This window comes from Melospiza georgiana, chromosome 2 (assembly GCF_028018845.1).
Source record: "Melospiza georgiana isolate bMelGeo1 chromosome 2, bMelGeo1.pri, whole genome shotgun sequence".
NCBI classification, from domain to species: domain Eukaryota; kingdom Metazoa; phylum Chordata; class Aves; order Passeriformes; family Passerellidae; genus Melospiza; species Melospiza georgiana.
The window spans coordinates 105065512-105093382 of record NC_080431.1 but is presented as its reverse complement, the minus strand read 5'-3'; the positions used below and the strand labels follow the sequence as shown (position 1 = coordinate 105093382).

General features: G+C 38.3%; 1 protein-coding gene across 1 annotated transcript; it reads left to right on the top strand.

The window, feature by feature from the left end:
* The first annotated feature begins 379 nt into the window (after positions 1-379).
* BCLAF3 (BCLAF1 and THRAP3 family member 3) lies at positions 380-26391 on the top strand. Its single transcript, XM_058018357.1, has 12 exons — positions 380-458; positions 6099-6170; positions 8133-8711; positions 9055-9720; positions 11984-12162; positions 12899-13013; positions 13206-13269; positions 14117-14235; positions 15860-15974; positions 19870-19965; positions 24294-24449; positions 26139-26391. The coding sequence occupies exons 2-12, from the start codon at positions 6130-6132 to the stop codon at positions 26166-26168; spliced, it is 2160 nt and encodes a 719-aa protein (XP_057874340.1). The 5' UTR covers positions 380-458; positions 6099-6129; the 3' UTR covers positions 26169-26391.
* Positions 26392-27871: the final 1480 nt, after the last annotated feature.

Below are 27871 nucleotides of genomic sequence, written 5' to 3'. Positions count from 1 at the left end.
CATTGCCTGCTAATTAGTGAAATTAAATGGGTCGATTTTAAATGAGAACTCACTGAAAAGTTATATGCTCTGTAGACCTACTCAGTTATTTTTAATCATTTGCTCAAATATGTAGGCATGGGGGAATACTTTGTATGTGTTTTAAGCAATTCCTTAAAATTTATTGGGTGGTCCACTAAGAAATTCTGTATGCTTGAGCTAGGCCTGTACTTTCTGTAATAAGTCTTCATCCTACTTTTAGTGTAAGGGGGAACAATCATTTTTTTTTTTTTATCTGTGTCTGTTTGTGTAGCAAGCAGAGGAGAGCAATCCCCACATGCTGCCCCTGCCTGGCACAGTTACCTCCCTAGTTGTCTGTTACAACCTGTGTAAAGCCTGCCTTCCCCAGCTTGTGCTGAAGAACAAGGATAAAGCTGAGCAGGAGGACAGCTTTTGAAGCCACAGTGGATGTGGTTTTGGTAGGTTGAAGGGGTGCTTCTGCTGCTGGGGAGGCCCAGTCTCTCATCAGAGAAACTGGAGCATCAGAGCTGCTCACCTTGAGGGGTGACACATTCAGCACGAGTGTGGTGCTGCCTCTTGCCATTGCTGCCCTCTGTTCCCAGCTGCTCTGCCACAGCTGCCTGGCGAGGTACTGTGGACCAGATCTGGAAATTTCTTAAATATAGCAGGGTATGAGAAGTGGAGGGGGGATATAAAGGATTATCTCCCTCATGATGTTGGTGGTGAGGATTTAGGCTGTGAGACTGCAGTCGCCTCAGACCTGTCACAGAATATTGTGGAGATTCAAAGCATATCCATGGAGAGGTGGAAGGTGCTCCAAGAGTGATAAAAGCCCAGGGGAAGGGATCTGTAATCATAAAGAGTCATTGTTGAATATCAGAGACCTATGAGAGAACTGAGGATGGAAATTTGGCTCTCAGTCATTTGCATTGATCTGTTACCTGCTGTTTTCTAAAAGAGGGAATGGTTTAGAAATCCCTCAGCCAAGTTTCATTTGTGTCAGCTGGGTGTGTGCCCTTGACTTAAACTTGACTTGGCTTTTCTAGCTCATAGCTTTCAAAGTGTTACACATGTCCTTCCTGAGGTGGTGTGCCTTGAGCTGGGAGTCACCTCCACGTTCTGGCAGAGCTAACAGGGGATGGTACTGAAGCCTGTCTTGGAAGCACTGACTACAGGAATCCTGTTGCACGTTCAGAAACATTGAGACTGGTTTGCTGGGAGATGCTTTTATACTTTTTCCTGAGGATTTGGTTTTGGTGGTGATAAGATTTGCCTCAAAGATGAGTGGGCAAGAACGTGCCAGGCTTGTGTTCTGCTTGGATAGTGGGTGGAGTGGACACTGCATAGGACAGCCTTTGAATCAACTCTTATAACCTACACAGTGGAGAAGTTACCAATTCTATGCTTTTCATTTAAAGATGGTGTAAATGACTTTCTGTATTGCAGACCTAAAAAAAAACCAGCAAAAACCCCAACTTGAAGTCTGGATTGCAGCTGAGCCTTTAATTTGATTGTATTTCTGTCAAATACATGATTGTCCTGATATTGAGAGTCTCAATTCCTGGATTTTCTTTCTTGACAGACACTGCAGCAATACAGACTTTGGTGTGTCTCTTGCAGCTTCCGACTGATCCCCACCTAGAAGGCAGTCAGTGAAAAGCTTGGAGCTGCTTCTTATCTTTTTTTGGGTGAAGTGAGTGAGAGAATGTGGTGTGGGTAGTTTTTACAGCAAGTGTCAGTGTCAGTCTTCTTGTCAGCCATGGGACCCAGCCTATGAGACCTCCTTGTCCCTCTCTCCTCTGAAAGGTTTGTGGTGGTGATCAGGCAATCCCTCCAAAAGGGGTGGGGGAGGACATTTCCTTCACTATAGGTGAGAGCCATTGAGGAGCAGCTCCCTGGTGATGAGCACTATTAGTATTGGTTTGCCCTTTGTGTGTCCTGAATAAGGTTTCTTCCATTATCTGTTCCATGTGATGATGGAAGGCACCAGAAAGTCATGTAAAACACACATTTATAGTCTGCTCCAGCAGAGTTAACTGCTTCTACTCAGTCTGTGCTCTTACCTGCAGGATTTTGGCTGTTTGGGGCTTGCTAATTTGGGGCTCTTTGCATTAGAAAGAGCTCCAGTTCCCTTCTGTGCAGCTAGATGATTGCAGTCATTTGTGATTTCTTGTTTCATGCTGGAGAAAGTAAAGAGATAGAAGATTGTTCTGTTCAGGAGTGCTAGTTGTGAAAAATCTACAGCCTTTCTGCAAGAACCTATGTTCAAGTTGGCACATCCATACAGTTTCTGGTCATTTTTGATTTACTTGTCTTAAGATACTCCTTTCAGGTTTGTTAAAGACTTTTGTACTTGTCAAAACACTAATATCCCAAGGGTGGAATTAAAGGAGAGCTGGTAGCAGGCTTGAGGCCATTTCTCCCAAGAGGGAAGTTGTCTGAGTCCAGTTCCAAAAGTCAAGGGAAAGAAAATAAAAGGTGAGAGTCCCATTAATATTTAAAAACTATCTAAGCATAGTTACTGATAACTCTTCCAATGAGTCACTTATTGTAACTAACAAACACAAGCAGCACTCTGAACCTAATAATGCTGCTTAGTTAAAAAAATAGTTCTTCATTGTCGAGTTATGTGTGGGTTTTAGGTCTTTAAAGAGACTGGGGCAGTTGTTGATTGTTGTAAAGTTGTTTATTGCATGAATGCATCAGCCTGGAAGGCAAAGAGTTCAGAGTAGTAAAGTCTGTGCTAAAAGCTTTCTGGCACAGAGTCCCGATGTTCTGAGCAGGGGCAGCAGAAGCTGCTACCACACCTTTTTTTGCACCCCAGTACAGAGGGATTTTATTAATAAATCATCCAGTCAGCTAAAAACACGATTCTGAAACATTCTTCCTACAGTTATCTGGGCTTAATTCTAATGTGTGAAAATAATGTCAGTTCTTACACAAAATCTATGTATGTAGTTCTGTCTGTTCTGTCTAGAAATGTAAGCAACGTTCTGCTGTGTTTTCATTATGTCTGGAGCTAAGTTAATCTTTGAAAGGTATCACTACTGAACTTTAAACTAGGCTTTAGGGCTTTCTACTAGCTAACACAGTCTCTTAAGGCACTTAAGATATATTTCTACTTGCTTAAAACTAAAACTTGCACTCCTACTTCATGTCTGTGTGGCTTAATATATTTCAGTTTCTCTAAAGGTACCAGTTCAATCCCTGCATTCCTTTCTCTCTCTGAGCAATTCAGAGAGGCTTCTATTTCATGCATTCCAACACTTCATGTTTTCATAGTGACAGTGTCTCCCAAAGTACAGCAGAACATCTTGGAGAAATTCAGAGCCCAGAGCAGCCAGGTCCTGGCACCTCTGCTCCATCATGACCTGTCTTTTCAGAAGCACCTGGACGCCTTACTTGCAAACTGTAGGGCCTTCACTTGAGTCAAGTAATTCTGCTACAGACAGGCTTACTACCTGATACCATCCTACAAAAAAACTTGCTTTTTATGGAGCCATAAAAAGGTGACTTCAACCTGGATTTAGCTAAGTTTACAAATTCTGTATAGATTGATTTGCAATTCTGGTGTTACACTGGGAGTCTTGTTGCGGGGGAGCGACTGCTGCCTTCATATGGTGTGTTTCTCTGTGAGGAAATCCTACTGCGTGGGTCATTTTTAGGAGGTGCATGAGATGAGCACTTCTTTCCACTAAACAAAAGGAATGTCATCATTGGAAATTACAGCAGTCCTCCTTATCCTAAGGCAAGATCTAGGATGTGCTGTCACAGTCTTTCTCACGCTTTTAGGTATGATTGTTTAGCCAGTCTCAGAAAGAATAAGGAATTGGTGTTGTGTGTGCCCAGTTTCTAGCTTATCAGTCTGGCAGATCAAATTCTGTACAGATAGTTGGGTGGAGTTTAATGGTACTTTTGTCTTTTTGGTGTTTACATACCCATTTGAAAATGAAGAATAAAGTTCAGAACTGAAGGGAAGGTAGGAAGGAAGAATTCGATTGGCATGTAAAAACACTGTCACTTCTAAAATTTACCAGAAGAGATGGTAGTAGTGAATCTTTGGAGCTTTTGGAGCTTGTTGGGCATGTACCACATTTGGAATATGTTACCCAGGGACTGTGGTGGGTTTTTTTTTTTTTTTTTTTGGTTTTTTTTTTTTTTTTTTTGTTTTTTGTTGTGTTTTTTTTTTTTTGTTTTGTTTTTGTTTTTGTGGTGGTTTTTTTGTTGCTGTTGTTTCTGAAATACTGTTGTAAGATGTATTTTCATGGGTGAAATATAGGAATATAGATCACAATATTGCTTTTCTTTGAAAAATAATGAATAGTGGCATTGGAGCATCATATCTAACTTTGACTAGTATGACTTCAAGTAAGCAAAGGGCCTGAAGTTAATCATGCTGTGCAGTCCTCAGATATGTCTTTAGGCTATAAGAGGCAGTGATAACTTCATATTTGAGAGTTCAGAGAGCAAATGCTTTATCTTGTCCTTGGGGTACTTTGGAGTTGGATTCTTTTTGCTTCACTATCTCTTGCAACAATTACAACCTTGTGGTTTGTTACATGAAAAGATTGATTTTGGAGCAAAAAAATAAGTTATACAGGTTTTTCTTTAGAACTAAGCTATTGCTACATCTTGCAAATAAATATCTGGTTAGCTCAACGAGCAGTTTCTAGTTTAGGAGGTGGCTTGTCTAATGCCTGCCTGTGGGGCAGGCAGCAGAAGTATGCTGTATATTCTTCTCTTATAATCCTACTGTTTCAGCCATGAGGTAATCATACCAAAAAGTCAAGTATAGCAAGGAGTGATACTTTGTTTGAGCAGCCGGTGTGACTGAGGGGTGTGAGGCGCTGGGTCAGGCATGTGGGTGCTCACTACTTCAGGTAGTGCCTTAAAGCTTGCGTGTTTTTCTCCCTTTGCAGTTTCAGTTCATTAGGCAAAAGATTTAGTTAGAGGAATTATTTGAGCACTGGGAGTGTCAGAAATGCCATACTTTGCTAGCTCAGACTAGTTCTCTGTCTCCCTGAGTGTTTGTACAAAAAAACTACAGAAAATACCATAGCATATATAGATTGGCATTGACCTGGGTGCATTCTTTCAGTTTCAAATGGTTGGTTGTTCATTAACTTTAGAGCTGTTGATAGATCTGTTTTTGCATCTATATTTCTGGCCTTTAAAGCATTTTGTGGTAACTAAATCTGTAGGCATGGTTATGTTGTCCAAACTTCAGTTTTTAACCAGTTACCCAGTAATTTAATTCTGCTTTAATCCTTTGTCTTTGCTAAATAATGAACAGTCATTTAATTCCTGTTCACCAGTCCATTACTGGTGAGTTTGCATATACTTTCATCACTTTTTTATGAAGTTCCTAGGGGTTTTTTTTCATTCTTTCATAGCTTTTATGAGAAGGGTTGTCAGGAGCTACCTTCAGGAGTCAGGGGCAGCACTTTGTCATAGTGCATCCATTATTTGGTGTATGTCTAGTTAGTAGGTTATTAACAGGTGAAGTACAACAATGAAAAAGAGTGATTTTTTTGTACCTGGTATATTTTGGATGGAGTATGTGATAACCTAGCAGTTAAGATTTTATGGAATAGTTGAAGTTTACAAGAAGTCTGCAGTCATGTAAAATTTTGATGTATATGACAAATTTGAAGTTCAGTATGTATGAAGCTCAGGATATAACTTGATGCAAAAACCTTTTCCTTTATAAACTTTATTTTTAAAGCTTTGTTTGTTTGTCCCCTCTATCATCTACAGTATTCAACACATACTAATGTATTTTTCATTGCTGCAGCTTGCTTGTGAGCTTATTAGCACTTAACAGCAGGCTGAATAGACATTGATAGCATTAAAAAATGGAGAGAAAAATGGAACAATGATCAAATATTTAAATCTTTATAAAGAAAATATACTGTGTTTTAAGATCAGCAACTAGAGAAAAGTTGCTTGCTTAAAATTGGTATTGGAGGTTTGCCTTTGATGTGAAACATCCTAAAAATATACCTCACCCTAACTTTGAAGCTTCTAGTACTACACTTGTTAAAAAAACTTCCTGATGTAATTTGTAATTAGAATAGTAAATTATATAATTTTTACAGCTTCAAGAAACTGATAAACGCATGAGAGAAGATGACAAGATCTAGATCAAGATCACCACGATGGAAACCAAGGTAAATATCTACAGCTTGTGTTCTGAAATGTAGCTCTACGTAAGGATTTGTAATTAGGGCCTAAAACTTGCATTAAAGAAAGAAAATGGCATGCAGAATTGCAATTTGTGAAGTGTGTTTTGAAATCTCTAGTTTGTTGTACAGCTGAACACCTGTAATTTTTTTGCCAACTTGTGATTTTATTACAATTTCTCTTAAGCTGGAAATGTTCAGTTTTTGCAGTCTTTTCACCTTCTGTATTCTGGGATTTACAACTACCTTGAGCACAAAATCCAAGCTCCAAACTAGTTAGGGTCATTTTTTCTCAAGCACCACCTTGTGCACTGAATGTCTGTAACTTGCTTCTGTTTTGCTTCTTGGCCTACAGGGAGGAACCATTAAAAATTAGGTGGTTTTTTTTTTTTTTTTTAAAGTTTTCTGGTTCAAACACCTCGGACTTTCTGAAGTTTGGGGCTGATTTGTAAACTGATCTTTAGCAGAGTTAGACATGCCTTGCAGCATAACAGAGAGTGAAAGCATGTGGAAATGTGGGAGTCGTTGCCCTTCTCCTTGGACATCAGCCTGGTAGCGCGTGTCTTTGACGTTTGTCACCAGGATAACATCCAGCTTACTTCATGCTGGGAGTTACCTGCCTCATTTTTAAGACTTGCAGTACAAATTTGAGGTGCTAAAATCAGGAGGGTAGAATACAATTGCAAGCTTTTGAGACTGTGAAATTACTGCTGGTTTTGGGTATCTCTTCAAAACAGACTTCAGTTGTGATGACCAAGACCAAGGGAGTTTGGATAACTCAGAAAAATGTGTAGGGCTCTTCACTTGTTTCTTTTGTTTTTAAAAAGGGAAATCCTACCTATGTCCACACTAGATTGAGAGTTGTGAATGTCATTTGAGTAAGGGCAGCCCCAGCTCTCATTAAAATGCAAGCCCTAACCAGACCAATGTGGGATGGCAGCCACAGTGTAGGTGCTGTTGGAAATCAGTCATTGTGGTTTTAGGAACATCTGTGGTTCTGAGTTTGAACTCATTTGCAGAAATGGAGAAAATTGTTCTTCCAAACTCTTCATTTGCAGTATGTGCACAAAGGAAACAGCTGATTTCAACTTGGTTTTTTATGTTTTTTATTAAACAGTGTGTAAAGAGTGTGCAGTGAATACTTGAATATAAGCAGCACTGTTACGTCTGCGATTATTTCTGGTTGTCATTAGTGGCCTGTGCTGTTTTTTCTTTATTTTAAGGAGATTTTGGCTAACAATTCCTAACAGGTTGCCCTCGTTTTTGTAACTGTAGGTGAAAATGCAGAGCTGAGTGATGCAATTGAATCTTTAATTGCAAAAGCTGCAGTGAGTGTGGAAGAGTGTGTGTATACATGTGTGAACATGTACATACAATTATCCAAAAGGCCAAAGCATCTTTCTCAAACTTGTTTTTTTATTCAGGAAAAGGCTTACCTGTATGACAATTTAAATACATTTTGTAATGTTTCAGTCTTTCAGTTTCGAAGGTTGGTTTGGCATGCAAAGAAAATGTGAAAAAGCATTTTCCTCCCCTTTTAAGTTTCTTCATACACTTTTTTTTCCTTCCCTTTTTTCTCTTTGCGCTGAAAAAGAAAGATAGGGAATGCTTGAGAAGTGCAAAAATATGTATAACAGTTGTTCTCAATGTAGTGGAAACTTCATGTATATGAAATTATTTTTAGTTTTAAATAAGACACTTCGAAGAGACAAAAATGATTGACTTGCTGCAATTTCAAGTGTGTATTTTTACTATGAAAACTTTCAACAGAGTAAAAGTAAGCCTGGTACTCAGCCAGAAAAATGCCACTTCGATATCTTGGTGTTAATATTTTTACAAGCTGATTAAAATTATGTACTGAACTCTACTTCCTTAGGAAATAGATGTTCTCATTAAGAAATTGATGTAATTTTATGGAACTACTCAAAGTGGATTTTATTTTTGCTTTAGGTCCTTATCTCCAGCTTTTAGGACTCCAGAGCACCATAGGCAAAGACATGCTCATGTTAATTATGACTGTGAATATAAAAGCTTTCGTAAGGACCCAAAAAAGTCTATGCCTTGGAGAACAGAAGATGAAAAGTATGGACAAAGCAATTCCAGGTTTGGACCTCATGGAAATAACCACCAGAGAATATATGAACGTAGGTCACCTTCACCAAACTTGAAAAGAATTCCCATGGAAGATGCTTACAGTCATAAGCCCTACAGAACACATTCATCTGAAAGGACTGAAAGCAATAGGAGATGCCAGTTACCACCAAAATACTCGGAAGTACCTTATAAAGAGCATGATCGTCCATTTTACCAGCACAAAATGGAGGACAGATACATGTTTGATCACTACAAAGTCACTGGAAATGAAAAAGGAATGAAACCTTTTCATAGACCTTTAGGGGCTTCATGCAAACTTGAAAGAAAATGGCATGAAGATGACTTGAGGCACCAGAGGTTACATGAAGAGAAGTATGGTCAGTCACCCAGAAGAGTTTCTGATGAATTTACGGCAAGGAGCTCTTTACAGAAGAGGTATAGGAATAAAATAATTAAACCCTGGGTATTGTGGTGTAAAGCCTCAAGTGAAAGTCTATTTTCATTATAGTTGAAGATATCCACCTTGAAACACGTTGGCCACTTTGTAGTTTAATTATGGGCGACTGGTAGTAGTGAAGTATTTGTCTTTTAAGTAAATCGTATTGCTGGCTAGAGTATGAAAGGATAATATTTCCCTCTTAAGAGCCCCTGCACATCTGTACCTTGGCGCGAGGGATTATGGGTTAACTGGCCACGCATTCTGCTGTCCAACATTCTGCACATATAAGTTCTCGCTTTCTTCTCTAGTGCAAGTGTAAATTGCTTTATGTCAACACAGGTATCCTGAAGATCACGATTACAGAGAATATGGGCACGCGTCTAAAAGGGCTAAGGAAATGGAGAGGTATGACGCTGGAGATGTAGCGAGAAATTCCAAGTGGAAGCAAGAACGTTCTTTTCCACCCTGCCAGGAAAAGGAGGAGCAGAGATACCCGGGCGCGCAGTCGCAGCGCTCGGCCGAGAGGGAGCACCTGGGGGGGCCTGTCCCAAAGATAGCCTACGAGTACAGCCACAAACGGCGCCGGCAGCCCGACGGGGAGAAGCCTTTTGCAGCAGACAGAGCTCCCAAGTACGTGAAGCAGGAAGAGCAGAAGTACGGCTTTTCCAAGGGTGCCCGGAACAGCAAGGAGCTGGATTACTGCCCTGGGGGCAGAGCGAGGCGGACTGAAGAACGGCACGTTGAGGAACCTGTTAAATGCAGTTCAAAGAAGGGCTGCAATGCTTGTGTTAACTCTTCCAAAACAGATGTTGAGCTGAGGTCTTGTAAAAACAAACTGAATGAAAGAGTGAGGAAAGATGGGGAATTGAGGAAAAACGTAGATTCCTGCAATAGCCAGCGTGATGCAAGTCATACCGTTTCAGATGTCAAAGTGTCAGAGGCCAACTGTATGAGAGAACATCTCACAGTCAAAGTGGATATGAAGAAAATGGTGACCAAGTACAGGTATTGGTTTTCTTTCACCTCTGCTTTCTTGCTGTCTCTTTACAGTTTATGAATATTGGAGGGAAGCATGGTTTCTTTAGGACAAGGACAAACAAGGACAAACTATGATTGTACCTTTTTGGTTTTATTTCTTCTAAAATGGTAACTTTCCTGTCTGGGCAAGTTAATTATTAAACCTCTATTAAAATAAACAAATACAACCAACCAACAAAAACCAACATCTTATGGAGATGTAGGAAGTGGAAAGAGTAGATATGCCTGATACAAACCTGTAGTTGGAAGTTGATTATGATAAGTCAGTGTGTTATTTTTATTTAAAAGCAAAACCCTCAAAAGACCAAAACCCAAATGCAGATAAATGTAGTCCTGTGCTTTCATCTGAAATACAATAGTACTTTTTTAAACTGTCTTCCCTTCTTTTTTCTAAAAATCAGCTAACCTGTAAATACATAAATCTCAAGCACATATTCAGATATTCAAGATTTCAAGTTCAGTGAAACTGCAAAAAATGGGAGATCTCTGGGTTGTCATGTATTGTTATAACAAAGTGGCAACCTGTTGAAGCATCAGAACTGAAAAGCAGTAGAGTCTGCTTACAAATGTCTTCTGTGTAATACTTGTGTTTGTGTTTAGCATTCCCAGTGCTGGCTGCAATGGAAGAAAAAGTGACATTGATGATAAATACACAGTAGAGAGTAAGCAGCTTGGTTTTGATAGGTTCTTGCAGGGTTTTCTGGCTTGTTGTCATGCTGTTGCAGGCCAGAATATCTTATATTGGTAGTAATGGCTTTTGGAAGACATTACCTTCCTTTCCAAAATGATCAGCCTTCATTTTAAAGGTATTTTGCCTGTTGTCCCAAATAAAATATCTATATTAATTTTCTTCTCTTTGCACTATTAAAAAAATATACAATACAATGTAGAGTTACAAAGACAAGTTACTGCCTATAAGGAGCTAATACTAAAGACTGAGGAAAGGGGAGTAATGCTCATTGCCCACAGCTGGGCTAGGATGAGGATTTGACTTCCTGACTGATAATGTAAGGACAATTGTTGGTTTTGTTGCAAACCCACAGGATGATTCCTCTATATAGGAGACTCTTGCTGCTGTTTTTGAAGGTCATGCACAATGGACACGGTAGTTGTTTGCAGACCAAAGAAACCACTGCATTGATTACAGCTAATTTAATGTATGGATGGTTTGCTTCTGCAGCCCAAAGTGCTAAATATTTTATTTTTGCAAGATAAGAACGTTAAATTTACAAAAGCTGACGGCTTGGAATATTCATATTACTTTAGGCATTTAAGAAACATCTGACTTGAAATGACTCAGCTGAGAATAATAGTTTCTTTATAAACCTGGGAAGCAGGTAGATAAACCTGAGGTTGCTTGGATTCCTTCTTGCATGCATTTATTCCCAGTTTGCTAGGGAAAAATAGATTATTTCTGGCATCTGCTAGAGGCTATTTCTGATACAATTTTTGTATGGAATTCTAGTATTGTATGCTTCTAATACAGTGTGGCCAGGCACATAATCACTTTGCAGATTGAACAATTAAAAGTCCTCTTCCTAAAATCTTTTATCTGAGCTCTTAGAGTCTTTAATTTATATTTTAGAATGACAGGCATTTTCCTTGCAGCAAGAACAGTATGGTTGCCGAAGTGTTGGCTTTCTTGTCAAAATAATCTTTGAGCAGCAGTGCAACCATTTGGTGTGTAAACTTACTTAGAATGAGTAAAAATTTACAAAAAGATGGTAAGCATGTTCTTTCACACACTGCTACTGAAGCAGTTTCACTGCTGTTTCACTAGGCTGAAGTGATGATTCAGTTCCTAAAGATCTGAGACTTTTTTTCTTATCTCTGAACTGTTCTTGAAAATTGCCTGGTAGTTCCTTCTAAACAAGACACAGGCATAACTGCATTTCAGAATTATTCTAAAGATGTCTGTCAAGATCTTAATTTTTGTCTATATTTGATAATCTAGTTGAATTAAATTTAAAAGTCACAAATTTTCTATTGCGTACTTCACAGAAACAAAGATTCCTGAGAGTGAAATTATCTCTTCATATTTTATGATAGATTTTCTTCCTTATGGCCTTACTAGTTTTTTAATTAAAAAAGGTACAAAATGAGATTTTTGCTTTTAATCCCATTTATTCACAAAATGAACTTCTTAATTTGTTTTACTCTACTTGTCTATTTCAAGTTTTCAGATTTAGATATTTGCTTTAAAATAAACCTTACATTTTTTTTATTCTAGGACTGCTTCTAGTCACACTACAGAGAGACAGATGTCCCATGATCTGGTTGCTGTTGGCAGAAAAAAAGAAAATTTTCATCCAGTGTTTGAGCACATGGCGTCTGTAAAACAAAACATTGAAAACGACCCTTCAAAAGAATTTACTCAGGAAATAATCACAATTATTCATCAAGTTAAAGGTGGCTGTAGTATTTGAAGTATATGTATGTTTATGTATCTATTACAGCTATATATATATATATATATATATATATATATATATATATATATATGCACATTACAAATGCAGATTCCTAAATCCAAAGCTGGTGGTTTAGATGTGAGGTCCCTGTAAGTCTCAGGTGTTTGCCATTGGCTTTGTTTGTTTTTTGGCTTCCTTTTGTATTTAAGGAAAATGTGGGTTGAGGATTTAAAGTAGTTGGGTGGAGGATGACTGCAGGAAGGTCTCAGGCCATAACTGAGGCATTATTGGGGAGATTAAAGATCAAAAGGATTTTATGCTAGTATGGGAGAGTAACCTGCTTGCTTAGAAAACATGACAGGAATAAGGGAGCTTTGCTGTAATCACAGCTCTCTAGTTATGTATAGTTCCTTTAAATTTTCAGATTAGTGTTTAGGCAGCTGCATCATGCTCAGTGTTGAATCTGTATATCTTTACGTATAGATTCAAGTAGTTTGAGTACTACCATGGTAGAGCTGACAATTGAGTTTAATCTTATCAAATAAGAGTGTCAAAGTTGGGCTGGTCTAATCTTTCATTTGTGAATATTAAACTGCAAGTGGAAATAGTTTGAAATTTCATTTCAAGAGAGTTGTCATGGTATCCTTAAGTGTTGATCTTTTAAAAGATAGATTTTCCCACTGTGCATTTCAAATACTACAAATAACATTCTTGTATTTAATATCTCTTCACAGCAAATTATTTTGCATCTTCTGACATAACTCTGCACGAACGGTTCTCAAAAATTCAGGATAAATCAAGTGCAAATACAAAAGAAGTGAAAACACATCTGGATCCAGAAATTCACAGGTAGTTGTTGAACTTTTGGTCTTAATTTATTTGCATTAAGGTAATTAATCTTCAGTAGACTTTACACAGTGTGAAGTTTTTATTAATTATTTTTACCTGCCTGTATCTTTAACACATTCTGTAGCCTGGTCAAGAATGCTTTTGCTTTTACAGTGATGGCATTTGTTTTTATGCAGTATTTTTGTGTTCCAGGAGGATTGACATGTCTCTAGCAGAACTTCAGAACAAACGAACCGTGCCATCTGAGTCCCACCAGGTACCTTGGTTGCTTAACTTTTTTGGCAAGCAGTAAGTTGCTATTAGAGATACATTATACATGTAAGCAATGTTTTCCCCTTGCTGTTGGGACATAATTTCTACATGCTGTGAAGGCCAGCAGTAGTTCTGGGTGTTTTGAAAAAATGCACATCTGAACATATTTACAGATACCGCAGTATGTGGTACTGTGTTCACTGAGCAGCAAAATGCAGATGTGTTCTCCTGAGTAGCTGGAGTGTGATTATTCCTGCTGCTTCAACTCCTGTCTGGTTTTAAATAATGTAAATACTGAGTCCCTGACTGATTTGTGGTTCTTGGTTTTCCTCTGAGTTAAAAAAACCTTAATGTTTCTTCTACCCTAATGTTACAATGACTGAAAATCCACATAATTCCTCAGAATGCTATTTTATCCCATGCTTTCATCTGGGCTCATAAGATTTTCTGTCTTCCCCTTTAAAGCTCTGCTTGCTATGATATAGTAACCATTCCTTTTCTATAGTACAGGTACATGGAGATTCTCCTTGATTAAGGATAGTAGAACTTAAGATTTACTGAAACTTACATAAATATTTCTGCCTTGGCAACTCCATGCAGAATTCCAGTGCTCTGTGCACTGTTGTTTGGAAACTTGTACAAAGGCAGATGGTGCAAGGAAGGATAATTTTTTAGGACCACTTTTTATTGCTTTAGGCTTTGGATCCTTGGGTTGCTGTGAACCTGTCCTTTGTGCAGATAGCTGAACTATGTTAGCAGGTTATGTACAGGGTGCTGCCCCTGAAGGACAGAAGCAGGTTGGTGTTGAGTTCTTAGCAGCTAACTTGACTTCAACCCTTCCTTTTAACTAGAACATTGTAAGAGTGTTAGAAGATCCAAATGATCTACGGTATGATATAGAAAGGAGAAGAAAAGAGAGATTGAAGAATGAAGATGAGAGAGTGTTTCATGTAGATGGTGTAACTCCAAGGTAATGAGCAAATAATCTTGTTGGCCCAAGCCTATAGTTCCCTTATTTGTTCATTTTAGGCCCCTTGCACAGTTACATTCACATTTGTGGTGATTCTTTTCCAGTTAGGCCTTATAAGTTTGACTGGGGCTGAAATCCAACTGACATAGATTGCAAACTACTCTGTAATGAGGTGTTAACTTGAAAGAGGTTAAACTGCAGTGGGTGAAAATGAAAAGCAAGCACAAACTGTAGCACTGAATGAGAAGAGAGGACAAAGTTAGTTTGAAAAATTTTGAGATTTTTAAACTCTTCCATGTGCCATTCTCTTGGTATTTTGCAGTTCTGTAAAAGCATTCTAGGATGAATATATTGTTTTGTTGCCCTACTGGTTTGGTAATAAAATGTGGACTATCAGCAAATAATAGGAATTTTTCCCATTCTTGGAGAATTTGAAAACTTAGATTTTTGGAATAGCGTTTTAGTCCTATGGATTCCTCCAGCAGGTTTATTAAATGTTTTTGCCCCAAAGGTGTTTGCTAACCTCAGTCATCCTGTTTCACTTTTGATGTTGTGAGGTTGGTTGATTAGAGAGAGGGACTGTTAATAGAAATGTTGATTATTGAATTTCCAGAGTGTAATAAAATGTATCCACACAGCAGTCATAGTTTCTTGTGCAGATTTTTCTTCGAGTTCATTTTAAGTGCTGTCTGTAATAGCAACTAATGGCAATACACACATTTGGAAAAACAGACTTAAGAAGCTGTAGAAGAAATTTCTTGATTTTGGGATTCTTGAATCAAAAACGTTAACAAGTGGAGGAAAAAATCCCTGGACTTGCTTCATTTCCCCCAACACACTTCCTCAGTTACTGTCCTGCTTATCTTTTCTGAGAAGTGTAAGTTTCCCTGCCAAGTATGGATGTCCTGGAGTTTGTTGTCAGGGGTTCCAGGCTGAGGGCAGTAATGGCATGAGTGATATATAGAATTTTCCTGAGGTTGAGAGGCTTTCATAGCTCACCTGAGATACTGGCAGTGCCTCTGAGCTTATCAAGTGTGCTGCTGTTTTTTCCCTTAACTTGTTTGCAGCTATGAAAACTGTTTCTGTGTGTTTTATGAAAAATACAAAGTCTGACTTCTAGTGGTTACTTTTCATGGTAAATATTTTATTTAGAAGTTTGTGGATGTATCTTTATTAGCAATAATCTTGGTAAAAAAATATAGAAACAACAAAACAGTTAAAAACAAGCAAGCAAAAGCCCAAAGGCAGAATCAGCTGCTTGCTGAGGATGAAATGGGGAATGTCGTGGCAGGGCGCGTTCAGGGCAGCCTGGGCGGCGTTGTGTGCAGGGAGCGCGGCCGCCGGCAGAGGGCAGCAGTGACCGCGGCGCGGCTGAGCCGGGAGCAGAGCCGGGGCCTCACCGGGCAGCGTCCCGGCTCCTCGGCCGTCGGAAAGGGAATACACATGGCCCTGGAATTCTGAGCTGGGACTAGGGATTTGTTGGATTGTCCTAGGAAAATTTACTTATAAGCTGTTACTTTGCGTTTGTGATACAGATGCTAGAATAAGCTAGTTTAAAATACATGGTGTTGATATGCTGTGGATTTAGATGTTAATTGTTCTCACTCTCTCTCTCACACATCAGGAACCAGCAAAGCTGTAGTCTTTCAAAGTTACAAACATCTCAAGTTGATGGTTTCCAAAAGCCTATGAGGTTTATTAAGCCACCTTTCAGGAAATTTATTGGGAGACCTCATCTGGTAAGCCTAAATGTAGAAATAGTAGCTCCTGCATTGTTGATGTATTATGAATATTTTGCTTCATTGTCTATGCTGATGTAAATTTAACAATCTGTGATGTCTTGCCCTTTTAAATTTTGAGTGAGGCTTTTTTATCTTCTGTCTGTGCTCAGCAATGAAACTACTCATAATTTCACAGTTCTAGTGCAAGAGCACTTCCTCAGGTATTTTTGAAGCAGAGATTAGTACATCTGAACTAAAACCACTTTGATACCACTCCTTTTCTTTTCATAAAAGAAGTTTGTGTCTAATATCACATTTCTTCCACATAATGGTGTAATTACCTAAATTATGAAATAGTAGGCCTTGTTATTGAGCAGATAATCTGAACTAATGTTAAGTAGTTTGAGAAAAAAGAATACTTTCCTGCATTCTAATTGTCACTGGTACAAAGGGAAGGCCTGAATCTTGTGTGGGTGGTATTGTTACTGAAACAGTGTTTCTTTTCTCTTCATTATGATAAAAGTTCTGTAAAGCACTTATTTTAAATAAAAATGAGGAGCAAATTACAGAAATAACAAGAATTATCTGAAAAATGTTCCTGGGGATGAAATGTTAAACAATGCATTGTCACATCTCTTGAATATTGCATTTTTGAAACCTAGTTTTGGACAATTATACTTTAGGCTATCTTTCTGCAGTTTACTTCAATACTGAAGTGGGCAAGACAATAACATTAGGTCCAGTACAAGTAAATTTGTCTCCTGTGTAAAGTTCTTTCTAAAGAATTGTAATCAATTTCAGGTGTTTCTAATGGTTAACCTGGGGAACTGATGAGACCAGAAAAGCTTTTTTAATGTGTGCAGTATAATTCTAAATCTTTTTTTTTTTCTAAACTTTTTTTTTCTGATGGCTGCAAAATAAGGAGGACACTAACATAAGTTGACATTCTTTATACACTGTAACTAATACCCTATGGAGAGGGTTCCAGGAGTCCATGAAACTTAGTTCTGAGGTCCATGAAAAGAAGCTTTCATGTAGTCAACTCTCAAATGTAGCTGCTTTGCAGATAAAAAGGTGCCTCCTTCAGTGTAAAGAAACACACGTTTTTAATGGTGAAAACCATTACTTATTCAAGACTAAGATTCAGGTCTCCCAAAGCAAGTGCCAATGGCTCAGTAACTGCATTGGCTCTGGAGTTCATTTCCCATGGCAGCCCTCCCAGTGCTGTGCTTGGCCCTGGTGCAGGAAGGTGCTGGTAGCACCCAGCGTTGGGCTGCTGCTGGGCACGGCTCCTCATGGCAGAGCTGCCTCTCCTGCTTCCCACCCCACACCCAGCCTGGGCCTGGGCAGGGTCTTGGGAGAGACCATAGCCAGGACAGCTGACCCAAACTGACCATATGACCTCCTCTGCTCAGTCAGGAGAAAGGAAATGATAATAATAAAAGCTCAGAGAAAGGAAGGAGAGTGTGGGAGGTAATTGGTTATTGTGACATTTGTCTTCTGGAGCAACCACTGTGCACTGAAACCTGCCTTCCTGGGAAGGGGCTGCACATTGCCTGCTGCTGGGAAGTAGAGAAGAAATCTTACATTTTTCTTTGCATCTATGTGCAGTCTTTGCTTTTGCTTTATTAAACTGCCTTTTTCTTGACCCATGTGGTTTTAAAAATTTTATTTTCTCCCTCCCAGCCTTGCTGAGGGAGAATGATGGGGCTGCTTGGTGGGTACCTGGTATCCAGCCAAGGTTAATTCACCACAGTAATACTGTAATTGCAAATAAATAGGAGGTTGGTTTGAAAAAGACACTTGAGTTATTTCTAAATGTGGTGAAGATTCAGGAAGATTGCATTTTCTATTTAATAGTGAACTGCAGACATGCAGCTTTTAGGAAGTCCTGCACTGCAGTAAGGAGTAACTCCTTTGGAACAACAGTAGGTGTGAAAGCTTAGGTATTAAAAAGGCAAGACATCCTGAAGACAGAATGGCTCTTAATGGTCAGCCTTTCAGAAGCTGGTTTGCAGACAAGTAGAAAAATAAAAAGCTTTAGTTAACTAATCAAAATATAATGTTTGTGATGTTAATATTCAGTAATTGGGGGTTGAGTTTAAACTTGAGAAAAACTTAGGCCTGAAAGGTACAATTGTGTATCTAAGCTTGATTGTAAGATTTGTCCATTTAGCCTTGTCCTCTCCTGACAAAAGGAGGCTAACTAAAGAGTGAAGTAGAAAATCAGAAGCATACATGTGTACATGTGTATTTTTTTTTTTTTTTTAAGGATCTGGTTTAAGAACTTCCTAAAAAGTGGTTTGCTATACCTTTGCATCAATGCATCAAGTAGTTCTAATGTTAATATTTCTGTGAATGTATTTTAGTCTTAAAGAAGGTGGGGATGGGGAAGGCTGTATCCAGAGTTAATTAAGGCAAGCTTTATTTTAATTCCTAGAGGTTTATTTTGAACTATAATGGGAAGTTTTTCTATTTTTTTTTCATCTTCCTGGATTCCCAGCTTAAAGGAAGAGTGTACTTCAGCTGGGAGCTTCCTGATTTAATTTTGTTGTATGAAGAAAGTTAATTTGATTTTGTGGAGCGTCTTTATTTTCTTAGAATAGGAAGGGAACTGGGAAGTTCCTATCTTTTTCTTGCAAAAACCATTTTGATCGCACTTCATAAAATCTTTCTTCTTCTCTTTTTGTTCTCTGAATCCTTTCTTGTCAAGGCATTGTAAGAAGCTGAATGGTTGACTTGTAGGCAATAACTTTTTAAGTTAGCTTTCTTTTTTCTTTTTTAGACTATGTTATCTTGGATTCTAACATCATTCCATTGTATTTATAGCCACCCTCTCTCTCCAATAACTCCATTATTAGCAGTTTTACCAGAAAGGTTTGGTAGTTGTTAGAGGACAGAAATTCTGAGAACAGCAAAGCATGCATTTGGATTTATTATTAAATATTAGTATTTATGAAATATTTCAGGGGAGTTCTCTTCTTAGGTTCTTTTTAAAATTTATTTCAAGCTGATGAAATTTCCTCTATTAAGAGAGTTCAACACCATTGGAATGCTTGTGTGATTATTCAAGAATGGATCATAGACAAATTTCTTTAATTGCTTAGAGTTCATTAGCATGTTTGTTCTGTCTGCATAGAGGACTTCAATATATGCAAGTATATGCCAATGCCTCTGTAAATATTGGTGATCATATGCAATGATGATGAGAATGACATCCTCTAGAAGTAACTGTCATAGGGGAAGTTGGAAAAGAGCCAAAGTGTGCAGGTAGGTCAGTGGCTGAGGTAGGTAGGTCTGTTTTAGGCAACCACAGCTGTGTGATTACAGCTGTTCAGTGTGTTGATACAACAATTTCAATACTAGCTGTCTGTGTAACTTGCTTTTGAAATTGTGCTTGTGTGGCAGGCAAGCAATTCTGAAATGCTCCCTTGAAATAAGGAGTTAAAAGCAGCATTTTCTAAGGACCTCAATGTGCTACACATTGTTTGTTTGCTGTGGAGGTGTGTCTGTGCTGCACACAGAGGGGTGATGGCCCTGTGCTAACCAGGAGCTCCAGAGAACCAATCCTGTTACCCTTGTTCCTGATGCAAGCCATGACTGCTCTACTTGATACATGCATTTGTTCTGGAAGGCAGGGAGGGATGGCGAACCTGAATTGTGTTGTCAGCTGCTTTGATCTCTCCAAGAGGAAGGCATTCCAGGAGGATGGTCTGTATCATCTTTAGCTTCTGCTCAGGACTCTGCTGGCCCTTCAGCTCAATGCTCCTGTTACTCCTGTTCCTTCAGAGTGTCATTGTGTCAAACAGTACAAGACTGAATGTGTTGCATTATTTGTTAGTATAACCTGAACAATTTATATTTTTTTCTTGAATAATTTATTAACATGAAGTTATTGCTGTTTTCCTTCTAGAATTCTTATTATGCTTCAAAATCAAGTGACACTTACCCCCACAGACGTATTAGAGGACACCTTGAAAATGCAGGACCCATCAGAAGGCACTTTAAGGTACAGATCAGCTTTTATAAAGTGTTTGTTTTATAAAATGGTGTTGAACCTGTTGAGTTTCGTAACAGGAGACACTTTTGAAGGTATTAAGTGCCATGAAAAATAGTGTCATCAAAGCCTAATTGTTTCTGTTGGAATAATGGGAGGCTTAGCTTTTAGTAGGTGAGAGGGCTGGCAGTGGATTGAGCAGGGCTGTCCAGTGTTGTATGCAGGCAGTTGAAATAAATAGGTTAATGCAGAGTCAGGAATAAGAAATGCAGGAATTGCACAATGACTAGAAAACTCATCTATCCAAAACCCAAGCTGCTGAGCTTTTTTCCTTCTTGTGACAGAAGCCTGAGCATTTTCCAAAGACTGGGAGACACGAGTTGTGTTACTTTCAAAACTGTATTACTGTTATTTCACTAACCCACTCATATAGGGATTTCTGGGGAAATAATGTCATGTGAATGCCTTGCATACTAGCTATGCATTAAAAAAAAATTGAAAGTGAGGTTTTATTCTTGGGGCCTCAAGAGGGTAAAGAGATGGGCAACTGTGCTTCTTTCTCAGGTAGAGCAGTGACCAACTAATGCCTTTTAATTGTAAAATGTATCCTGGGTTCAGCAGAAAAACAAAACATTTCCTTTTCTGCTGAGTGGCATGCTCTGCTTGAGTCCAATTAGAGTTGTTGATGTGAGAAAAGTGTAAGTCAAATCTAAAACAACTTCACACTAATTTTCTACCTTGAAATTGCCCCTACATTTTTAACATGCATTCTTAAGAGTAAAGTAATACACAGACTAGATAGTCACCTTTTCTGTTTTGTAGATAGTGAAGTAGAATTTTAAAGGGTAATTAGCTGTAATTTTTGGATGAAACTTTGAAAGATGGAGAAGTATAAATGTGGTTTGTGGGGTTTTTTTTTCCCCTTCTTTCCTCCTACCCCACCCCAAACATAAAAGCTGTTGAATGAAAAGACTTTTCTCCAATTTAGGTGTGCTTTGCCAGCCAACCTTAGTCAGATAGCTGAGCTAACACCAACATAAACTGCTGTCTTGACTCTACTGGAGAAAGTCTTTGTCTAAGTTAAAAAGTTTGAAGTGTTCAAAGCCTGACACAACTATTTCAACACCTTAGAAGATGGTAGCCTGTTATTCTGTATCCCCACTGTATTGTCAGCCTCCAGGTGATGGAGGAATCTTGCACTGACTGCTGGATCCCTGAGGCAGTGTTGGTGGTTGATGTTCCTTTCATTTACATCATTCTGCAGCTCTGCTGGTTGTACAAGCAGGAAAGTGTCCATTTAAGTTGTCACCTCACGTAGAGATGAATATTGCAGTACCCAGTGATCTGTCCCACGATGCTTTAATATTTATAGGGAAAATGGCATATGCACTTGTATTGCAGTTTGCTTATGTGTATAGCACTTTCATCATTGCCATGGAAACAGTGGTGTTGATTTGACTTCATTTCTTTAATTTTTTACGTTTAAATTCCTTTTGCACAACAGTTTTCTTGCTGTGCTGTTGATGAAATAGAGGTGACTTGACTATCTTCTACACTCAGGACTTTCTTGGCTAATTATTTAAAAGAACTACAACATACAGAGAAACAAAAACCTCACCAAAAACCCATATAGAATTCCATTCTTTGCCTTCCCCTCTCCCCACCTCCCAAAACAAGCCCCACACAGTTTTTTCTTGATATATAACATAGGGGCATTTAAATTTAATAAGCAAAAAGTGATCACTACTCAGAGTATTTAAAAAAAACATATGGTCTGCATTATGTTTTTGGGAAAAGAAAAAACTGCTCTTATAAAATACTTTATAAAGGATCTGGAGAAGTCTTACAAAATTTAAAAGGTCTTTTTTGTAATGACCCTTTTATCATGAATCACTAAGTCAGCCTTTAAACAAGTAAGTGCAAAGTGATCTTTAAAACTAAACTGCATTCACTGCTTAAAAAAAGTTCAGCGTATTACTGGCTGTGGTGGGTTCACCCTGCCAGCAGCACAGCACCACACAGCTGCTGCCACCTTCCCCTCAGCTCCCTTCCTCTCCCAGCAGGCTGGAATGGAAAATGTGGAGGGCAAAAGTGAGAGAACTCGTGAGTTGAGATGAAGACAGTTTTAAGTAGAGAAGAAAAAAGTGATGCAAGGGCCATCACTCACCATCTGTCACAAGGTGACTGATGCCCAGCTGGTCCCCAAGCAATGGCTGCTTCCTCCAAAACCCCCTTCCCTCAGTTTCTGTTCCATAGGAGATCATATGGTGTATGACATCCCCGTGCTCAGCTTGGGCCACCTGTCCTGGCTGGGTCCCCTTCCTGCTTCTTGCCCACCCTGATGTCCTTGCTGAGCAGCAGAGTAAGGAAAGAGGAAAAATTGTTGCTGCTGTGCAGGTACTGCTGGGCAATAGCCAAACAATGGTGTGTTACCAGTGCACTTTTAGTCACAAATCCAAAACTCAGCACCATGCTTGCTGCTGTGAAGAAAATTAACTCCATCCCTGCCACACAGTGCAGCCATATATATTTACTCATATACCCTTGTTTTAGAGCTTCAGGCTCCTAGGGATTGTCATTAGCATTATTTATAACAGTCCTGATGTAAACCTGGATTGTCACTTCAGCAGACTCTTTTCTTATTTCTAGACCAAAAGTTTTGATGTTTTCCACAAACTTTAGATTATCTTGTTTTGCTATAAGCTGTGTGACTGAGGTGCCTATTTGCCAAATGTATATATAATCTGTTAGCTTTGTCTGTAACTGATGCTCCTCTACATTAATATTACTGCTGTGTCCTTCCCACTTACAGAACACATAGATGCTTAAGTTGAAATGTCTAAGCTGTTTATAAGGCAATTTTAATACCTTTCACCTTTTCCCCATCCCTTGCTTGTTCTAGCCCTTTGTTTATTGTCATACAATTGCAGTGGCAGACCACCAAGGCCTCCTTTCAAGTCACTGAAGTCAAGGGAACCATAGCAGGAATGGGGAAGTGGGAACTTCTAGTGCTGTGTTCAGGGCATTAATCCAGGATTCAAAGTCCCCTTCAGTTTTCCCTGTGATAGGCACATACCTATGTAATACAGCCTAGTGCAAGGAAGTTCTTTGTGCCTGCACTCTGATACTGTCCAGGAAAGTGATGGGCATTGAATGGGCATTTGCAAGTGTTCTCCATCAGAGTAACCCTGGGGAAATGAATGATGGGGCCAGATTCTCACTTGTCTCCTGCAAAGTAGCTGGGTGAAATGATTTGTGAAATAACAGAACCTCTGCATTTGCATAAAGAAACCTCTGTTCTGTACAGTTCTTGCTTTATTGTTCACCAGCCACACAGTGGAAAACACAGTGGAAAAAGTGGTACTAAAGTTATTGCAGTCTCAGAGCATGTGATTTTTCTTGAAGTGATCCTTGCTCTGTCAAAATGAGACATTTCACCAAAGGAATTTTGTCATGCTCAAGAAGGGCTGTTTCTGTGACATATTTTGTTTTCTCCTGTCCTTCAAAGGCAAAAGATAAGAAGAGTTTATATGGTCTGAAGGCTTTCTCTGGTTTTAGATGAAAACCCATTGCTTGAATTTGGAGTGGCTGTTGGAAAACTTAAAATGGCAGTGTTGTAAAACTATGGAAAAGTATGATAAATAACATTTTTATTACTCTAAAGACATTTACTGCTTATTTATTGGAGATCTGAGTGCCTAGGAATGAAAATCTTTTTCAAACTTTAGCTACTGTGATCAGTGTTGATCTTGCTATATCCTTTCTGTGTTTTTATAATGCCTTTCACCTTTAAGTCTTCTGATACCTCTGTGGCCTCTGCTCCTAGTCCCACACTAGGTTAGTTTGCAGTTTTCCAGCATGAGGTATCAAAGGCATAGAAAATGCCTGTGTGTTCAGACTGTCAGACATTAAAGCTCTAGGAAAAATGTGTACTGACTTGTGTTAGTGTGACACTTCAGACTCAATGTGTGCCTGCTGCAGGTTTGGCATCACTGAATTGGGTAGTGGCAGTGCGGTGTTGTCTGAAAGTTTTTTGTTGATGGACTGTGCCTCATTAATGGTTGAAAAAAAATGTAGAAATGTTGTACAATGCATTTATTTTTTTCCTACAAGGAAGATGATTTCCTATGTTTTAAACAGCAAGTGCAATACACCAGTTCTTTGAGCTCTGTGGTCTGAGAAATAATACATGGATGTAAAGGAAGAGGGTGTGCACTTGCAATGCATGCTTCTGTCATTGAGTACTGGAGGTTTTACATGTGTATAGCTGTGAATATGAACTGGTTGAGTTTTGGTGCCCTCATTTTGCACACTTTTTCTTCCTTTCCCCCACCTTACAGAGCAACTTTGCAGATGGCCGTTTGCAATCCCATTATAAATCAGGCTTAGTGCAGAAGGGTTTATATATTCAGGCTAAGTACCAGCGGTTACGTTCTGTTGGTGTAAGGGGATTTGCCACTAATAAATTCAGAGATGGATTTTTGAGCAAAGAAAAGGTAAGTTGGATTAATTTATTTCTCACTAAGCCATTTGTAAAATATGCATATTCATATGATCCATTTTGATTTTTAAATCTCCATGGGATGACTTGGATGGGATTTCCTGGGATATTGGCTCTTTGTACTTCACTGGCAAACTTGACTGTGCACTCTTGTTTCCTCTCTGTTTATTCTATGGAAACTTGCTGAAACTTGCTTTGTGTAACTGCAAATCAGAGATGCCCTCTGAGATTCTGTGGTTCCTTCTGTTTCAGTATTTTTTCCTCAAGCTCAGCTGATTTCTCTTCCTACTGACAGGACCAGAAATTGTGCCTTTGTGAAACAAAATATTCTATCCTGTTTAATCTAAGAGAAAGATATTAATTTTTTAATACATTTGTGCTTCTCCTTTTTTATGTTTCTGTAATTATGTGCTTTAAAGTATTCACTGGGGTGCTGCTCTGAACAAAATTTCCTGCACAATATAATGTCTTGTGTAAAGTGGTTTGATAAGCTTAAACTTTGATTTGCAGAGTGTGTGGGCCAACAATAATCTTGAACTGCAGAAGAACTTTTGAGCCATATAAAATGTTGCAACTTTTGTGAGGATCAGTAGTTAAAACATACTAAATCCTTTATTGGAATTGATCAAAGTAGTATGAAGTTACTTGTGACATGGGGGAATTGGACTGTATGAGCTGCACAGCCCCTTGCAGCTCTGTGTGAGTTTTTGTTTTGTAACTCTGTGTCCATCCAGCTACAAGTAAACACACTTGAATAAATAAGCATTTGTAGTTGGATTAGAGTTTAGCTCTTGGAGCACAGAAGCACCTTAAAGCACAGGTTCTTGCGGCTGTTTGCAAAATTCCTCACGTTTACAGCCCAGTGGGCAGAAGAAAAAGCCCCCAACACCCCTTAAGGAAACACACTTGTAAAAAACAAACCACACAAACAAAAAACACCCAACCAACAGAAAGAAAACCAAGTGCTTGAAACAAGGTAAAGAGATCACTTGTTACTGAAGTATCTGGGCAAATATATCTTCTATTTGCATGGGCTCTGAGAAGTATTATCTTTGAAGGCTAAATTGAATTGGAACTAGTGGAAAATAGGAGAAAGATATCCCCCCCCCCCCAATTATGACCTTGTAAAATGGGTATAGCAATGTTACAATTTGTTGTTGTGAGCTATTTCCAGTGTTCTTCTATAATTGGCTGTTAAGATTCTTGTCTGGAACCTATAAAGCATACTTAAAACATGCTGGCTGCTAGATACTGAATCAGAGATTCATCAGTGACTTCTGAATTTTATGGGATTTTTTACACCTGCTGAATTTGAGTGTGTCTGAATTAAAGTAAAATAAACCCTGAAGAATAGGTATGACAGCCATTTTCTTAACAGCATACTGTTTGCTGGTTGGCTAATTCCTAAAAACTAAAACTGTTCCTGAAATTGTAGCATTTTGCCTATTGTAATGATAAAACTTGTTAAGATCTGTTAAACAGGTCTGAACATCTTTATTTCACTTTATTTCATTTGAAGTAATAATGATGCATATGTATTTTTAAGGTAAGCTCTTTATAGTTGTGCTGTTTGAGTCCATAATTGAAAGAACCTTGCATTTTACATACAGCACTTAGGAAGGTTGGGAGGGTTTTTCTGCTATTACAACTGACAGTAATGATTTTCTTTTTTTTCTCTGTGTAGGGAAATCTAAATATTGCAACAGAAACCTGAACTGAGCTGAGATCCTGAAGTTGAAACAGATAACACAGCGAAGGGATCATCTGTTCAGTTTTTGACAACTTTCTCAAGACTTAAAAAAGGATAAAGGAACTAATGCTGTAACTTTCTTTATTAAAAAATAACTTTATTTTGAATGCTGCAGAACTTTTTTACTGTTTTAATAATTACTTTTAAAGTACAGTATTCAATTAAAACATCATATTATGTACCTTTAGTTCTGTGTGCATACGAGTCTCAAGTAAGGAAGTCACTGAAGGGAGTCTTATTTATTGAGTACTTTTTCTCCAAGCATGATGTTACAGATGGAACTTGAGTTGTTATACCTAGAGGTTTCTATGTTGAAAGTTTATTGCTAATGTAATAATAAAAAAGAAAAAAAAAAGTGCCTGAATTGTTTGGTAATAGCACATTAGCTCAGGATTTTCCAGTTAATGACCTTTTAGGTTGTGCAATAGATTTTACACCTCTGTTCAGTCATTTCCATAAAACAGTATTTTGTATTACTTTGGATTAATAATACACTTGGATTTCTGATGTGTATATACATTTGTAAATTGTTAGAATGTTGGGACAACTTTCAGCATTTGGTTAAAATTAATGGTAACAGGCAGTTATGTAAAGTACTGTAGCAGTAGCTTATAACTGCACTGAAAGCATGCTTGGGTTTGTTAGAAGATTGGTTGGTGTGTATTCAAAATTATTCTGTCTCATATTTCAGTGTATGAGATTCTTGACCAAGCCACATGTTCTCTAATCTTTTTCATCATAAATTATTTGATGATTTTGTGAATTCTAAAATTGGTGCCTGAAGTATTAAATTACAAGAAAAACAAAAAATGTAAGTTTTTGAAAGCGTGTCTTCTAACAAAAAAATTGTTCATGATTGAAACTGCTTTAAATGCAGACAGCTGGTGATTTTGTTCTGAATGATTCTCTGAAGTTTACCATACTGCAGTATTGTTAAGCTGTGTGCAAAACTCAAATAGCAAGACCTGTTTCATAAGCAGCTATAAACAGTATTGTGTTTATTTCCTGTTTATAGCCCTTGCCTTAATTCATTATCTATGGTAGGGTTGTGTGTATGTATTGCAGATCCGTTCAGACTTCTTATTGACAGTAAATTAAAGATGCAGAGCACGTAGTCTTAAGAGATGTTCTTTTTCAAGAGAAAAGTTAATTCACAATATCTTCAATACATGCAGGCAGATGTATTTCCATCTAGAATGCAGGCTGGTCTCTGTTGTGGCTGGTAGACCAGATTCCAGTTCTGGGTTAGAGGTATGTTCATAGGAAAGGAAATTTGGTTTTCTGGGTGGAAAGCCAGGATGTGATTTCTGCATGCTTTTTTGTAATGTTTTTTTCCAAAATGCCTTCAGTAGAGAGACTGTTTGAAAATGTAATTATGGTTCAGAACAGCTAAAATTATTGTGACTTGAGCTCTTCAGTTTCATGGGTGTTCTGCTTAACGTTCATAGGGAATAAGGCAGGAAGAGTGCAACATTCATTGATGTCACGGTCATTCAATGATAACAGATGGTTTGTTTCTAAAACACAGGTTTTCAGTTTAAATAACAATCATTAATAATTTAACTAGTTTTTTCAGTAACTTTAAAATGCAGAGACAAAATGGGAATTGGAAGAAAAGGAACTCCCTGGACAAATAGAGGCAGGCAACCTTCTGCAGATAAGAAAGT